Source organism: Talpa europaea, assembly GCF_964194135.1.
Source record: "Talpa europaea genome assembly, chromosome: 9".
In the NCBI taxonomy this organism is placed as follows: domain Eukaryota; kingdom Metazoa; phylum Chordata; class Mammalia; order Eulipotyphla; family Talpidae; genus Talpa; species Talpa europaea.
This window is the reverse complement of record NC_140076.1, coordinates 109352420-109369048: the sequence shown is the minus strand read 5'-3', so window position 1 is coordinate 109369048 and position 16629 is coordinate 109352420. Positions and strand designations below refer to the sequence as shown.

General features: G+C 35.7%; 1 protein-coding gene across 1 annotated transcript in view; it reads left to right on the top strand.

Moving 5' to 3' along the window:
- Positions 1 to 16629, top strand: part of RSBN1 (round spermatid basic protein 1) — a gene marked incomplete at both ends in the record, with an annotated part of 36154 nt that overhangs the window by 6167 nt on the left and 13358 nt on the right. Inside the window, one exon of the mRNA XM_084242461.1 lies at positions 5088 to 5761. Coding sequence (XP_084098587.1) covers positions 5088 to 5761 — 674 coding nt within the window. The remainder of the gene's footprint in view (positions 1 to 5087; positions 5762 to 16629) is intronic.

Here is a 16629-nt window from a genome sequence, read left to right as displayed (position 1 = left end):
ACCTCTTTTTTCTGTAAACAGGATTTATATATGTATTTCACTGACTTGTTTGAGAATTAAGATGGGATAACCTATGTTCCCTAGCACTTTGTGAATAATAATTTCCCCCCTTTCAGATTTTTTCCCTTTTTATGGTTCTCTTATGGTAACTATAGATGTATGGTACTTTATGTCCATAATTTCTAACTCTAGTTTTGATATTCCAGAGTTGTTGCCAGTTATTTCAAGGAATATTATGAAATATCAAATATTGTGGAATATCAACTATGAAAATAATAAGAGTTAAATGGTGAGGACTTCTGTGTGTGTCAAATACTGTTGATGAGGGCTTGTATTTTTATGATAGCTCCCTGAGATCGATACTAGTATTAACGTTTTAAGATGAGAAAATTAAAGTTTTTAGAGCTTGCCCAGTGACCTTAGTAAGTAGTAGACATTAACCTCAGTCTAATTGTGAAGCACTGCTTACTAAATACTATACTCTCTTGCCTCTAAAATTAGTTTTGGGGTGATAATAGTAGTTAACATGCGCTGATGATTTGTTATTTCCTAGGACTATTCTGAATATATGCAGTTTCATTTCCTCTGCACACTGATTTTATGAAGAAGGTAGTCTTATTTTTCCCCTTTTTACCAACAAGTCAGTATACAAAAACTAGCTTGCCAAAGATTTATACTTCTAGGAAAAGTGTTAGGATAGAGATTCAGATACAACTAAGCCACTCTTAAACATCTTAGTAAACAGCGCTGGTGTGGTAAAGTCAGGCAGTGTTACTAACCAGGCCTTTATATAGAACCAGAACAAAGTCTTTCTTAAAAAGCTATTTTTTTTTAAATTGAGGTGTAATTGACATATAACTTGTTAGTTTCAGGTATACAAGATAGTAATTCTATAATTGTATGTATTTTGAGATGCTTGTCATAAGACATTAACATCTGTCACCATATATGGTTAACAAATTTTTTTTTTGTAATGAGAACTTAAAGATCTACAAGAACTCGTACTCCTAACAATAAACTATTTTTAGTTCTTTTATTATGACTTATAAAATATAGAACATTTTTATTTAGCTTCTGCTTATCCATCAGGAGTTTTAGGAAGTGAATATATTACTTTTTTTCCCAGCTCTACGATATAGTTCCGATATAAGATTGGTTTTAAAATTTTGTAATTTAGGAAGATTTTACTTTGCATTAATGAAAACTTTCAGTAGTGTGATGTTAAATGATGCTCTGATAAATTGATGATATTAGCCATGCCATGAGGATTTGATTCATAGCATCACATATTAATCCAATCATAGTTATAATGACCCTTTTTAAGATAGCCAGTATAGTTTGACTTTTTATAGTATAACTCAATTTGTTAACCAACAATTGAGATGTAATTGGCATATAACAGTATATAAGTTTAAGATCTACAGCATATTGATTTGATACATCTATACTGTGAAGACAGTTGACTTTTAAATCACATTAATTCAAGGCAAGGTAACTGGTTATCATTCTCATAAAGCAACCATGGCCAACTTTACTATAATAACCCTTACAAACTTTGTGTATATATTCTATTCTCAGTACCTCTGCAGTAATTCACACGCAAATTTTGGCATTTGTGGAAATTCATTATCTAGTATTGAGACAGGGCAAGCTAGGGTTATTAGGCAGTTTTAGGGATAGTGCAGGAGGGGACCTCTGAAGAATTTAGGGAGGCTTCAGAGATAAGGACAAGCAAGGGAAAGTAACCCATTCCATTAGGAAAAACAAACATGCCAGGACCAAGGACAACATTGTTAATGCTGGTCCTGGTTTCCTTCAGGTGGTAAAGGGAGACGGAGATTGGAGAAATGGAGAGTGGTTTAATTTATGGTCACATTAGAAGGGCAGCTGTTTAACTTCAATGCAGGGATGCCCATCCAGAAGACTGGGCCATAAATTTAAAGATGCAACAAATGGGGAAAGAGAAAGCTGTTAGATAAGGAATATGAAGATCCCCATTCAGTAGCAAATTAAGTGAGACAGCTGAGAACTGACCAATCACAAAGAGACTGGGGCAGCTTTAGAATAATGAGGGAAAAAAGGTATATATTCCCTAAGACATGACTCTACTTTGGCTTCCTTGCCCCTCCCAGGCCTGGTTCCCTGGCCTGGGAGTCCCACTTTATTTCTGCTCTTTTCCTCCTCAATAAACTTTTTCTTCTAAACAAACCTGACCTGCCTCTTCTTGCTTGCTTGCCTGAGCGTCTGCGAAGTCCCTGCTGTGGCTTTGTGAGACACCAACCCCTGGGGGTCTAGTGGCCGGTGCTCAGTGCTGCCCTGCAGCCTGGGATCCATTCCTGGCTGAGAGACTAGGCCTGACAATTCCGGTATCAGTATGATACAAATGGTCTTAAATTCCTCTGTAAACGAAGACTAACCTTATATATCTCAACCTTAGATAAGAGTCAAAATTTGAAAAACCAGGTTGTGAAGAGGGAGATTAATTTATTTCATAATGTTTTAAGCTTTTACCTTGTTTATAGAAGAGGTTACAGTTAATGCAAGGTATTTCTCATTTCCTTGTGTAGTGGTTCCCCCCCCCCCCCAAACATGGGCTGTGTTGCGCTACTGTAATAGTACTCATATGAATGAGTTTTGGAATAAAACCCAGAGACTTGGCCATGTTAGAAATACCATTGGTAAAGTCATAGTAGTATAGAAAATGTGTTACAGTCAAGGCAGCTCATTCGTGGTGGTAATTTCAGCGGCAGATCTGGGTCACAATTCATCTTCTGCATGCTAAATACCTCCCCTGAAGCTTAAAATAACAGAATCTATTCAGATATTTTTTCCTTTTTTTTTTTCTGTGCAATTGCTAAAACATTTAGCAGAAGGTAATTAGATAACTATTTTAAAATTGGTCTAACCTTTGTATTTAATGGCATTAACATTTAGTTGCTTAGGAAAATTGCTCAAATTAAAGATGTGATATATGGGGAAAGTATTTGGATTAAATTTAGGGTGAGAGGTATAAATGATTGTTACGAGTGTTTTAACAAATTCTCGAAGATTTAGTTGTGTGTAGAATAAAAGACTGCTTTTTCTTTTGTCAATTTAAATGTTAAATTACATTTATATTTTGGTATATGGTCTCAATTTAATTACAAGTGGTGTTTGCAAATGAAGGTTTTCTTTGTTTAAAAGCAAATATCAAATAGAATGAAAGTCATTTGTATGTATGCACTTTAAGATCTTTGGCTTGCACTTTTTTTTTTTTTTTAAGTATTTTCTCTAAAAGATTTGATAACTCTTGTAAGCTGGTGATTGGGAAGGATTTTGTACAGAGTGCTGCAACCATCTTTTGTAGCATTTATTGAAAATGTTCTTCCCAGATGTCGTAACAGGGTCAGTCACGTCAGAAACAGTGTTATTGGGTGCATATATTTTGTATAGTAAATACCACACCAAGCATGATGTTTAGGCAGGACTGTATCTGGTATTTAATTCTAAAGATTTCTTGCTGGTATATTTTACAACTAGTAAATAAAATACACTAATTTCTTTTGGCGTGTCAATCCTTATAATCTCTCAAAAATTAAAAATAAAATTTTATATTATAAAGCTATATGTGTTTATTGTAGAAAATCAGAAAATACATATAAACAAAAAATAAGAAAGCTTTATAATCCTACTGCCCTGGATAACTAGCATTAACACCTTGGTGTATATTTCTTCAGATATTTTTCTGTGTTGTATATATTCAAAATATTTATAGATTAGTCAGACTTTTTCCTCTCTTTAGGTCCTTTGCTTCTTCCTGAAGTAATTTCCCTTAGACATTTAAGGCTCAACCTAAATGTCACATCCTAAAGAAAAATCTATTGATAGCTTTCTTTTTCTTGTGCAATTGGATTGAAGGTCAGAGAGAGTAGGAACCCCGTCTGTCTCAGCATCATATCCCTGCTACCCAGAAGTGTCCCTGGCATGTAGTAGATACTTAATAAATGTTTGAATGAATGTTGAATGTTGCAAAAATGGGATCAGTTTAGAAGCTCTGCAAAGAAAGGTAACATAATGGTACCTCAGTAACAATTTTTTAAAAATTAGATTTACTAAAATAAAAATATGAACAATTTTTAAAAGATCTAAAAAAAAGGAAAGGTAAGCAAGATATGTTTTTAATCGTAGATTGCTTACAGACTAGAGGAAAGGTGGACAATTAAACATGTAATAACAGTATGGTGAGTGCTGTGATAGGGGAACAGCAGTGTTAAGAGAGCACAATGCTATTTAAATTGGGTGTGGAAGAGTGGTTAGAGATTTTTTGAAAAGGTGACAATGTAAGCATTTTGTAACCTTGTAACTTGCTGGTTTTTCCATCTATAATGTGATTTGTAATAGCTGGGTATTACAACTATTTTTACCATTTTATCAGTAAGCTCCAGCATTTAATCAATAGACATTTAAGGAATTTACCATTTTAAATAACACTGTCATGGTTGTTTTTATGTATCTTCAGTTATTTCCCTTGGTAATTTTTTCTTTGGAGTGTAATCTGGTTCCCAAGAATTATAAGTATTTTCCAGCGCTTTTGGTACATACCACCAAATTGCCCTTCATGAAAGTTGTACCAGTTTATACATTCAGCAACAATATGGGAGCATGCCAAAAATCCATCTTGGCAATTTGATAGCAAAATGGTGTTTTACAGCTTAATTTGCCTTTGTTTGACTTGCCTGTATGTGTGATAGTAATTTGTAGACTGACAACAAAATATGATGATCTGAAATTTAGATTTTAAAATTGTTGCTGAGCAGATAGTCCATAATGTAGCATGTATGAAGTTACTTGCGTACTTCTATGGTTTGGATTGCAAGTCAACTTATATGCTTACTTTTGCATTATCTGCTGTTTAGTATAATCTTCAATCCAGTACATTGTATTTTAAACTCATTTTTTTAATTTTATCTCACTTGTTTTATAAAAATGTAAGTTACAATGGTATTTTCAGAGAATCTTAAGTATTTAATTTGTGATTGAGTACCTTAAAAAGCTTGTATGTTGACACTAGCACTAGCAACTAACTTCTTTTTAATTATTGTGGCCAGAAACACCAGATGAAAATGGTAAAACCCAGAGAGCTGATGATTTTGTCTTGAAGAAAATAAAGAAGAAAAAGAAAAAGAAACACCGGGAAGATATGCGAGGAAGACGCCTTAAAATGTACAATAAGGAAGTACAAACCGTCTGTGCTGGCCTGACCCGCATCAGTAAGGAAATCCTCACCCAAGGACAAATAAATAGCACTTCAGGAGTTAATAAGGAGTCCTTCAGGTATCTGAAAGATGAACAGCTGTGCCGATTAAATTTGGGCATGCAAGAATATCGGGTACCCCAGGGAGTACAAACACCTTTTATGACTCACCAGGAACATTCTATTCGTAGAAATTTCTTAAAAACAGGTACTAAATTTAGCAACTTTATTCATGAGGAACACCAGTCCAATGGTGGTGCTCTTGTCCTTCATGCTTACATGGATGAACTCTCATTTTTGTCTCCAATGGAGATGGAGAGATTTTCTGAGGAGTTTCTTGCTTTGACATTCAGTGAAAATGAGAAAAATGCTGCTTACTATGCTTTAGCAATAGTGCATGGAGCGGCTGCTTATCTCCCAGACTTCTTGGATTACTTTGCTTTTAATTTCCCCAACACTCCAGTGAAAATGGAAATTCTGGGCAAGAAAGATATCGAAACAACCACCATTTCAAATTTTCACACTCAGGTAAGGTAAAATCATTGTTAAATTATTTAGTAAGTATAGTTTTAGCATCTCAACAGTATTAACTTCATTCTTTTGCATAGCACATACCAGCACACTTTTGATAAAAATTCATGGTGGCAAAAGGTGGTTCATATTGTTTGTTTATTCCTCTAATAGATAAGTCTTAATTGCTGAGTTCTTTGGGATATGGCTTATGTCTTGCTTGATATAAGGAATATTTTATACACGCACACATCATTACAAGTCTGTGGAAAATCAACTTGAAAAGTAATCAGTCCAGTCTTTTAGAACCCAGATAATATTAGTATGGAAGATGTGACTTAGATCTGGTAGTCTCAAGGTAACTTTAGTTAAGACTTACCTTTTATGTCGTAATAAAATATGAGGGCATTGGCCTGTTTATTTGCCAGGATTTTCCTTTTACTTCTCTTCTTTCAGTAACTTGTTGGCAGTCTATCCCAGAAACATACTCCATTTGTGTGACTTGAGAGTGTCACTAGGAAGACCGCCATAGCCGCTGCTCCTTCTGCCTATGCACCATTGTAGGTGAAGATATTTTCTGAAGCCTTGCTTGGGCAGCTAGGCTTAAGTCAGCAGGGAAACCGCTCCTTCCTAACTGGTGGTTTTTACCCAAACATTTTTGTAATTAAGTTTATTAGGGCATAAAAAGTTGATAATGTGACCTAGTTTTTTTTTTTTTTCTTATTTGCTGTTCTCATAAGGATTATGGATATGAATGGTCAGCTATAAGTTTGTATTATGGATATAAACTACATAAGTTTAGTGGAGAATATTTCACTTTTTAGATTTGTGATCATATAACCTGTTTTTTTCAGGTTATCTAATAATTTGCTGCCGTTCTTTTCCTTCAGATTTTTTTTTTTTAGGCAAATACTGTTGCGTAATAAAGACTCTCAGCTGCTTGCATTATAGTGGTTTCAAGCCACTTCGGTTTATTTGAAACCTCCTCTGACTTGAATCTTTTTAGTGATTCTTACCATCCTTGCCTCCGATGAGGGGAGTATCCAGTTTAGATTTATGAGGTTCAGAATTTCTCTAATTGAAGTTCTCTCTGCAGTAGAGAGAGCAGGAGCAGCCAGTCTGGAGAGGTCGCAAGATGGGGCTGCCCAAGATGTTGGAACACGATGTGCAATAAAGGGCTTCGCCTTGGATTTTGGCCTTGTTACTACAATCAGGTACCGAAGTGCTGACTTTTGTAGTAGATTTTGTTTTTTCTTTTTCCTTTTTTTTTTTTTTTTAAAGGAGTTTTGCCCTTTGAAGGTTAAGGAATTCTATTTTTATAAATATTATAGAAGAGACTGAAAACAGTTCTCCTAATGTACTCTATAATCCTCATAAGTCCCTATTTAAAGAAGAAAGATATTGCTGAGAGCAGAATTAACATATGCATATCACTTTTTTAGTTTAAAAAAAATGCAGCAAATTTTCTTTTCTGATTGCTAGACCAGCAAGCATAATTGAAATTAGCCAGAAATTTTGGGGGGGAAAGTCTTGGTTTTACAGTGGTGACTTTTTAATTTTCATATCAGTCTATAGTAGAACAAGTTTATATATCAATAAATAGAATCCAATCTATTTAACAAAAGAAGAAATCTATATATTCCCTGCTGATTTTTGTCCTCCAATTAATTTTTTTAATGGAGCTGAAATTTAAATGACTGTACCAACAACTTACCTTGAGATTTACTTTGAGATTTAGAAAATAACTAATTTTTTAGAAACATATCAGATTATTACTGAATTAGATACCCTTAAATACTTCAACCGCATAAGTTTATTGATTAAGTCTCTTGCTCTGGTGATTCTGAAACTTTATTCATGAGAGAGAAATCATTGGAGAGAAGTAGGAGGTGGGTAGGGAAGGTTGAATTAGTCCATGAAATCTTGAATTTGTACCTGTTAAGTCTTTAGCAGATAACTAAGGTGTAAACTAACATAATAGTTCAAATTTATTTACCATTTCATGGTTTATGAATATGCACTCACATTCATATTTGAATATTTGATACAACCTGTGGGTTAGATAAGAAATTTTATTTCTTTTCCATTGAAGAAACTGAGGCTTGGCGATGTTCACTGTCATCTGTGGTCATATAGCTACTAGTAAGTAGAAATCGGGGTGCAAGCCTAGACTTCTTGAACAGTATCTCCATAATTTTACCATCCTCCTCTCTTACTTAAGTCTGGAAAAGAGACTTCCATTTGTTGGTCTAAACTGTAGTCAATGAAATTAAGCCATCTCATTTTAAAATAACTCAGATATTTTTACTTGAATACTTTTAATAAATACCTCTCGGTTGCTGGGAATTAAGTCAATACCTTGGGTGTTTTGAACTCCGTGTTTTGTGAAATCTTGTGAAATTCTGTGGAGCCTATAAATAAAGCGAAGTAAATTTCTTTTACTGCGTTAGAGATGGTTATTGGCAGTTACTTCTCGTTATGTATAGCCATGATAATTATTCATGGCTATATTTCAAGATAGTTTATTCAGCAAACATTTATTTGAGAACCTACCATGTACTGGAGATTCTTCTTAAAAGACAGATGAGCACAATCTAATGGAGATGAATAAACCAGCAATTTTATAGTTTTATAAGTAGTAGAATAGAGGTATGCATAGGGAAAATCCTGTAATAATAGAAGCACAGTTTGTGGCATTACCTCAAGACTTCAGGTGATTACACAAGGCATTTTAAAGCATATGGTGTTTGAGTAGGATCTTGAGAGATGATTAGTACTTAGTAATTGTGTTTTAAGCAGAGGGAATCATAGCCTCTGTAAGCACACAGAGGCATTAGAGAATATGGCACTTTCAGGAAGCTAGAGATAGTTGAACACGGCAAGAATATGTGCTGACTGTTAAGAGATGATGGGAGTTGAAACCAGAGAATTAGACAAAATTAAGATTGTGAAGAGTTTTACATGATGTGCTAAAAAAGTAGCACTTTTTCCTAAAAACAAGGGGGACTGACATTAATAGACGAGTATTCTTTTATATTTGGAAAAATTGCAGGACAGGGTGGAGGATGGGATTGGCGGGGTGGGGGGGGGAAATGAGAGCTTGGAAGAAGACTGGTTAGGTTACTATGGTGACCATATCAGAAATGATCCATTTCCAAACTGGTATTGACGCTGAAGAGAGGATGGAAATGAAATTTGAGAAATTAGAAAGTGGATTTAATTGTCCTTGGTGAGGGAGAAGAATGATATTGGATAAATGAGTGGAATGTGGTGGTCACAAAATCAACACAGAGTTGTAAAAGCTGGTATCTAGAGGTGGAAGGTGTTTGAGACATCTTGTGGAGGTGCCCGTAGAGACTAATGGTTAGAAATGTCTTATTAGGTAGATGAATATACCAATCTAAGATCAGGAGACATCTCTGTGATGGAGATGTAGAAGTTGGACCCACTAGCATCTGTAGGTAGGTGACCCAAAGACAGCATTAGAATGGAGAGAGATGAAGCTAATAAGATTCTGTACACCCATGTAAGTTTAAGGAAAATACTCTGAAAAAAGAGAGAGAGAAAGATAAAAAGAGAGGCAGAAAAAAGATTAGGATACAAGCTTTCTTGGTTTTTGGAACGATGGCATAATTAAAGTGTCAGATCCTTACGAGGAATCAAGACAATGATGGAAAAAAGCTAGGTTGGAATTTAGTTGGAAACATTAACATCAGAACTTTGCAAATCATGGTCATCTAAGAATTGTAAATTAAGCTTTGTTTTTAAGAAGTTTTCTACTTAAAGTGTACTCTGCATGAATGTGACATCATTGGGGAGCTTACTGGAAATGAAGACTCTCATGCCCAGATCTTCTGAATCACAATATCCATTTTAACTAGATTTCCCCAGATGATTCACACATACATTAAAGTTTGAGAAGCACTAGTTTACAACTCATCTCCACTAGCAGAAGGGAAGTAAACTGTAGGTTTTTGTGCAGAAGATAATAGCTTCTGTTTGTTTTGAAATGATTGTAGTGGCAAAGCAAGGATGCATATGTAAGTGGTTTTCTTTTAACGTTCTGTCAAACTTAGATTTTCTAACACCAAAGGAGGTAAGTTCTTGATAATACCAGTTGGAGCATTAGCGTCCCTCAAATTTGATTGCTTAACTCAGCAATTGATACAGGATAACTTTGTAAGTTTGAGTTTCTAATCTAGAGGATTACATATATATTGACACAGTATGGCATTTAAAATTTCTGTAGTATTATTCATGTCTAAGTTTTAAATAATCATTGACTAAATTGCAATTTTGACCCCCAAAGCTTAAGTGTTTGGGAATTCTTTTGGTCAGTTAATGGAGAAAAATTAGTATCACTTTACAAATGTATGTTTCCCTAAAGTATGTTTTAGAAATAAATTTGTTTTTTGTCCCCTAAGGTGTTATATCTTATAATTATTGGCTACTTGAAAACTTTTTAAGTGGTTTTAAACTTCAAAGTGTGATAGTTTTGCAATAAGTATGCAAGCCTTGACTTTCTTCCTGATAAAAATCCTTTGGTAACTGATAAATTGATTAAGGATTCAAACATCTTGTGGATTATCAGGATTTTAGAACAGATGGGAGCCATTTCCAAGCCTTTGTAGTATTGATTTAGGAAGGTCACATTTTGGTTGTGACCTTCCCCAAGTTTAGTTTGAATAAATATTCAAAGAGGAATTGTTTTCTCCTCTGTCTCTGAGTGGTATTAAAAGAGGTGAAGGATTAGCACATTTTAGTGTACATGTAAAATGCACATTTTTATCTTATAGTCTGGATTTGGGCTTTATAGTCTGCATTTTGTAACAATATCACAGATGCTGCTGATACTGCTGGTTCATGAGCTGGTTCATGTAGGTCTTAAATTATATACATAAATTCCAAGAAAAAGCACTAAAAATACAGTGAAGTTAAATGGGGAATTATTTTAGATATCACCATCTGCAGCTGTCTTCACCTTGTAGCAGCTAAGTAACTGAGGGATGAATCTGGAGAAGGGTGTGTTTGTGAATGCGCTGGGGATAGAGTAAGAAAGCATGTATACCACAATAGGGTTTTGTTCTCTTCAGCTGGTAATTGTACATATATTACATTCTTCCTTTTTTTCCCCAAAATTTTCTGTATATGTACAGTTTTGAAGTTTTCTTACAGTGGATCATCTCTTTCAAGGGGCGATAGATGTTTTTTGTTACTTTCATTACTATAGACTAGTAATGTGTGCTGTCCTGGAGAGAAACAAGTGTTCCTTCTTCATTGTGTGTTGTGGCAAGGCCTAACCTGGGGTTATCGTGTGCTCCCCATCTTTGATTAATATAATTAACATTTTATGGTGAATTGGTAGTGCTAAAAGAGTAGTACCAGTACAGTGTTGTGTAACTTGGGAAATAACTGAGAAACTCCTAAGGAACTTCATATAAGTGTTATGTAAAAGGGGAAAGTATTTTTAAGTAGATGGCTTTATAAAAATAAAACAGCCTAAAAACAGTAGATTAATTTTTTGCTCAGTCAAGTTCAGTTTATAATTAACTCACTTTGACGTTAATTTTTCACTTTTAAAGTGGGTAAACCTTTTTACTTACATACATACAAGATTGGGTAGATTGCTGGCAAGCGTTTTTCCTTTCTGTTTAAGCACGCAGCTTGAATAAACGTCTTCCTGAAACATGAGTTCTGTAGAATCATTGCACCCCTTGTCTCCCCCCACAGGGTTTTCTAAGCAGTGTATTTCTAGCTTGTCCTTGAAAGTGTTTTATTTTGTTTTTGACAGAGTTTTTGGTTCACAACAAAATGGAAGGGACTGTGCAGAGATTTCCCATATACCCCCTGCCTCCACCAAGAGGCCTTCCCTGTCTCCGTGCTTTTACCTTTTCCAGAATGTCCTGTCGGTGTGATCATACTGCATATAGTTATTTGGGCTTCTTTCACTTAGTAATATACATTCACGGTTCTTCCATGTTTTTTCATGGCTTGATAGCTCCTTTCTTTTTAGTGCTGAATAATTCATTGTCCCGATGTACCACAGTTTATCACTCACTATTGAAAAACATCTTGGTTGCTTCCAAGATGCAGCTGTCTTTTCTAAGTTCCTAACTAATTTATGACTGTTGTTATTAAAAGGTGTCTGTTTTGGGGGCACAGTTGAGCTTACTTAACTTTCAGCAGTTGACACAGGATAACTTTGTAAAATTGAATTTCTAATCTAAAGGACCACTTCATATCTGTTAACACATTAATGTGCATGCAGTGCTAACTACTGTTTTCTTACAGACATTACCTCCCTTGATTTCTCATCCTTTTGCCTTCTGATTTTTCTAAAGGCTGTTTTCCCTGTTGGCATTATGTTTCCTGCTTCCAGGGCAGCCTTGCTCTTTTCTGTTCTTTGGTCTCTACTTAATCTCCCTCCAGTCCCCTAACACTCATTTCTTTCAACAATATGTCCCCAGTACTACTTTGGGCAGTGGTAGAAGTCAACTTGTACTTTGCTTTGAAGTGCCATTTCTAGGCCAGAGTTTCTCACCCTTGCCAGATCCGAAGAGTAATACAGGGATTGCGAATTCAGAATACTATTCGAGTCTCAGATTCTTCTCTTGGAAATTCTAATTCATTAGCTCTGGAGCGAGGGCTAATGTAGATAGCTCGAGTGATCTTAATTCCTATGATCAGCCACCTTTGAGAAACACTTTTTAAAACTGTATTCCATTTACCGTTGCTCTGATTCTTTTCATTTGCCCTCCAGATAGCATCCTCTTAGAATTTCCAAAGACTTGGAGATCATCTTGTCCAACCTTTCCATAGTGCAGTAGTTGATAGTTATTCAGGGTCTTGTCTTTTCATAAGGTTTCATAAGTCTTCCAGTGGACCACCAGCACTTCTAGGAAGCCTGCTTCTTTCTTTGGACTCCTTGCTTGCCTGTGCTTCATGATGACTATTCAAACCGTTTACCTATGTCTAGTTGACTCTTGAAAAATGGGAACTAGGGCCTGTGTTACCCCTGACCCCTGCAAGCAGTTCAAAATCCCTGTATAACTTAAAATGGGTTGAATCAGTAAATGTGGAATTTGAGGATAGGAAAAAATGTTTAAGTGGACCCTCACAGTTCAAGTCTGTATTCAAGTGTGACCTATGCATATTTTGTACATTCTCTCGTGTTAGAGAAGATAGCCCATCTCCTCCTCAAAAGCTAGTGCTTCTGTGTTCTGGATTTCATCCCTCACCATACTTGTTTTTTGTTTTTTTTTAATTGTAGGAAAAGATACATAACATAAAGTTTATCATTTTAATTATTTATAAGAGTGGGCTTCGTTGACATTTAGCACTTTTACAGTGTTGTATGAGCATAACCATTATTCATTTCTAGAATTTTTTCATCATTCCAAATAGAAACATACATTTGCTTAGAATCTTTACCCACCCCGACCGGTTAACTCCCCCCCCCCGCCTTCATTTCCATATAAAGAAAAATAAAAATTATATTAAGTGAATTTCTGCCTTATATTTACATCATTTAAAAAAAAGTTTATCTTCCCAAAAGTAAATTTTTCTGAATTTGTGGTTTATCATTTCTATGCATCTTCTGTACATGTATTTTGCTGTGAATATATGAACATATAAATGATATGTATGACTGTTTTGTGTGATTTAACACTTACATGTAGTATATTGTGTGTATCATTCTGCAGATTGCTTTGATTCCACATTGCTTTTGAGAACTGTGTTGTGCACATGTAATGCTGTTTAATTCATTGATTTTCAGTGATCGTATTTGGTATTTTGTTGTGTGACTATATTACAATTTCTTTATTTTTCTGTTCTTGGACATTTAGGTTGCTTACCCTCTTGTAATATTACTGGGTTGCATTAAGAGTACATGTAGATGTCTCCTAGATGCATATCTGCATACATCCCATGTGTCCTGGGTTTCTGTTTACTTTTTCTCCTGTTCCAGGATTATATGACTGGTTAGTTGCCTGAATTCAGCGACTCAAATTAAACTGTGCATTTCTGAAAAGTTTTCTGCCATTACATTTGATTGATAATTTAGATAGGTCTGAAATTCCAGGTGGGAAGTTTTTCAGATTTGTAAAGGCATTGCTGCAGTGTCTTTATTTAAGCTTCTCGCTTTGCTGTTGAGAAATCCGGTTTTAAAATTGTTCTTGGTGCTTTTTAGGTGTGTTTATTTTTTCCTGTCTGGATGCTTTCAAAACTTCTGTCCACATAACTTCAGAAAATTGAGGGTAATGTGAGACCTTGAGATGGGTCTTTTTGTTTTCTAATTTATTGCGAAATATCACATACATACAAAGAAGTATGAAGAGTAACACCTGCAGGGCCTCCTTGATGGTGCAAGGGATTAAGTCTCAGCACTATGAAGCTATCGGCAGCCACTGCAGCACGAGTTCGATCCTCAGCCAGGGAGCTAACTCACATGGCACAGCAGACCTCTCTCCTGTCTCGCCTGCTGCTCCCCTCAGCAGTGTATTTCAGTCCATCTGCCTGTTCTGCTCCCCACTCTGTCTCTGGTGAATCCTCTGCAACCCCCCCCCCCCCCCCCGCCCGCACCTCTGGCTTACACCTCAGCTCTTGTATGCAAAAATAAATCTTTAAAAAAAAAAAAAGGATAACACCTGCATTCTTACTATCTAGCTTAAGAAATAAAACAGCATGAATACAGTTGATGGCCACCCTTTAACAGCCCCTATGATTTTTCTTAGATCTCATTAGTATGAGTCTTTATCACCAGAGCATTTCTGATGAGAATTTAGTCCTTTTCAATATGGAAATGCATGTCCTAATAATGTTTGGGTAAACTTGTATTTTTTTCTTTGTTTCTTATATCAGTTTTCACTGTTTTTTTTTTTTTTTTTTTGAAAGATTTATTTATACAAGAAATGGGGTACAGGTCAGAGGCACAGGAGGGTAAGAGAATTCACCAGAGAGAGAATGGGGAGCAGAACAGGCAGACAGACCGAAGACACTGCTGAGGGGAGCAGTGGGCGAGGCAAGAGAGATCTGCTGTGCTATGTGGGTTTCTCCCTGGCCAGCCAGGAATAGAACCTGCACTGCAGAGGCTGCGGACAGCTTCACAGAGCAGCGCTCGACCTGCTGGGCCACCGGGGAGGCCCTTCACTGTTCTGTTCTTAGGAAACTTTTATAAGTTGTTATTAGGCCTCCTCATTGAACCTTTAATTTTTTTTTTTTTTGGTGGGACCCTCGCTGGTGGCCAGGGAATAAACCGGCACTGCAGAGGCTGCGGGTAGCCTCGCAGCCCAGCGCTCAACTGCTGCGCCACCAGGGGAGACCCTGAACCTTTAATTTTTTTTTTTAATAATAAATTTTATTTTTATATTCCCCATACAATCCTTGCTGATAAAGAGATTTAACTATCTTCCTTTTCTCCTATTGGTTTATTTCACCTGTAATGTTTTGAATTTTAAGTAACATTGTTATTTTTTAAGTAACATTGTTTCATGGATATATTTATTTCTTTGATAATAATACACTTGGCTATATTCAGACTTTCTTCTGTGTCATTGAGTTCCTTTCTGTTTTAATCTTGTGAGTATATTAGGTATTTTCTTCAAATGGCTGGTGATTTGTTTATACTGAAATATTAGTACAAAACTAATTAGAAACCCTGTAGGTGGGACTTATCACTTGATGACTGGGCAGGGACTCTTACCCCATTATTATGAGAAAAGCCCCAAATAACTTTTAGAGGTCTTTTCTTAGGGGCTCTAAATCTCTACAGCTACGAATTCACCTCATTTTTGCTCTAGTAGAAGAACAGTTTATATACCCGTCTGCTGAAGTCCTGGGAGCCAAACTGTGGAAGCTGGAAGGTGATATTGCTAAATATGTAGAGTTTTGTTTAATTCCTTATTTTCAATATAATGACTCTAACATTTTTGTGCCTGGTATCTTATTCTATAGTCTCGTTAGTTTACTGTCTTCACAAAATAGATAGGGTAGGAAAGAATATGGGATAGGGAGGTAGAAGTTAAAGTGGAGAGGTCTAATTAATTCATCCTTATACATCTTAATCCAATATTCTTTGTCCTTAGTTCCATGCTTTGTTCCCTGCCTTATGAGATTCTTAGCTTTACCTGATTCTGCGCACAAACTGGCCTTTGGGGTATGTTCTGTGTAGGTATGCAGTATCCAGAGTTCTCAGTCTGCTTATTCTCCTGTGTGCTTTTCACCTTCTAAACATATTTTGATAGCTTGTATTTGCCGTTTTCCCTTATGTTCTCTTTAAATGTCTGGGATTTGTATCCTTTCTACTTTCAATTGAGTCGGGTTTTAATAAGAAATAGAAATAAATGATGTTTAGTCTCCCACGTTTAACTAGAGGTCTCCTTTTCACTCTTAGCAGTTTCTTCCCATTAGCATTAAAACAGTACACAAAAGAAATCTTAAATGGAAAGATGTTCTTGGATTAAGGAGAATAAAAAATCAACATCAGAATGATGATTTTTCTCTAAATTATAAATTGAACACAGTCCAAATAAAAATATCAATAGTTGTTTTTGTTCTGGGATAGTCAAGTTGGTTTGAAGTTTAATAATGAGAGGTGATGGGTGGTAGGTAACAGACAAGAGCAGCCAGGAAATCTTTGAAAAGGAAAAGCAGTTACGGAAGGGTACCCTAACGGATGCCAGTACATTTTGAGGATTTAGCTATGCAATAAGTTTGTGAACACTGTTCTAGTTTGTGAACACTGTTCAGTAAAACAGAAAAGTTAAGTCTGGCATTTGATCCAAATACATATAGGCTTTTGGATTATAAAATTGATAGAATCTCAAATAATTGGTAGCAGAGAGAAGATAGTGTTGGGACATCAGGATACCTAGAATTTATTTTGG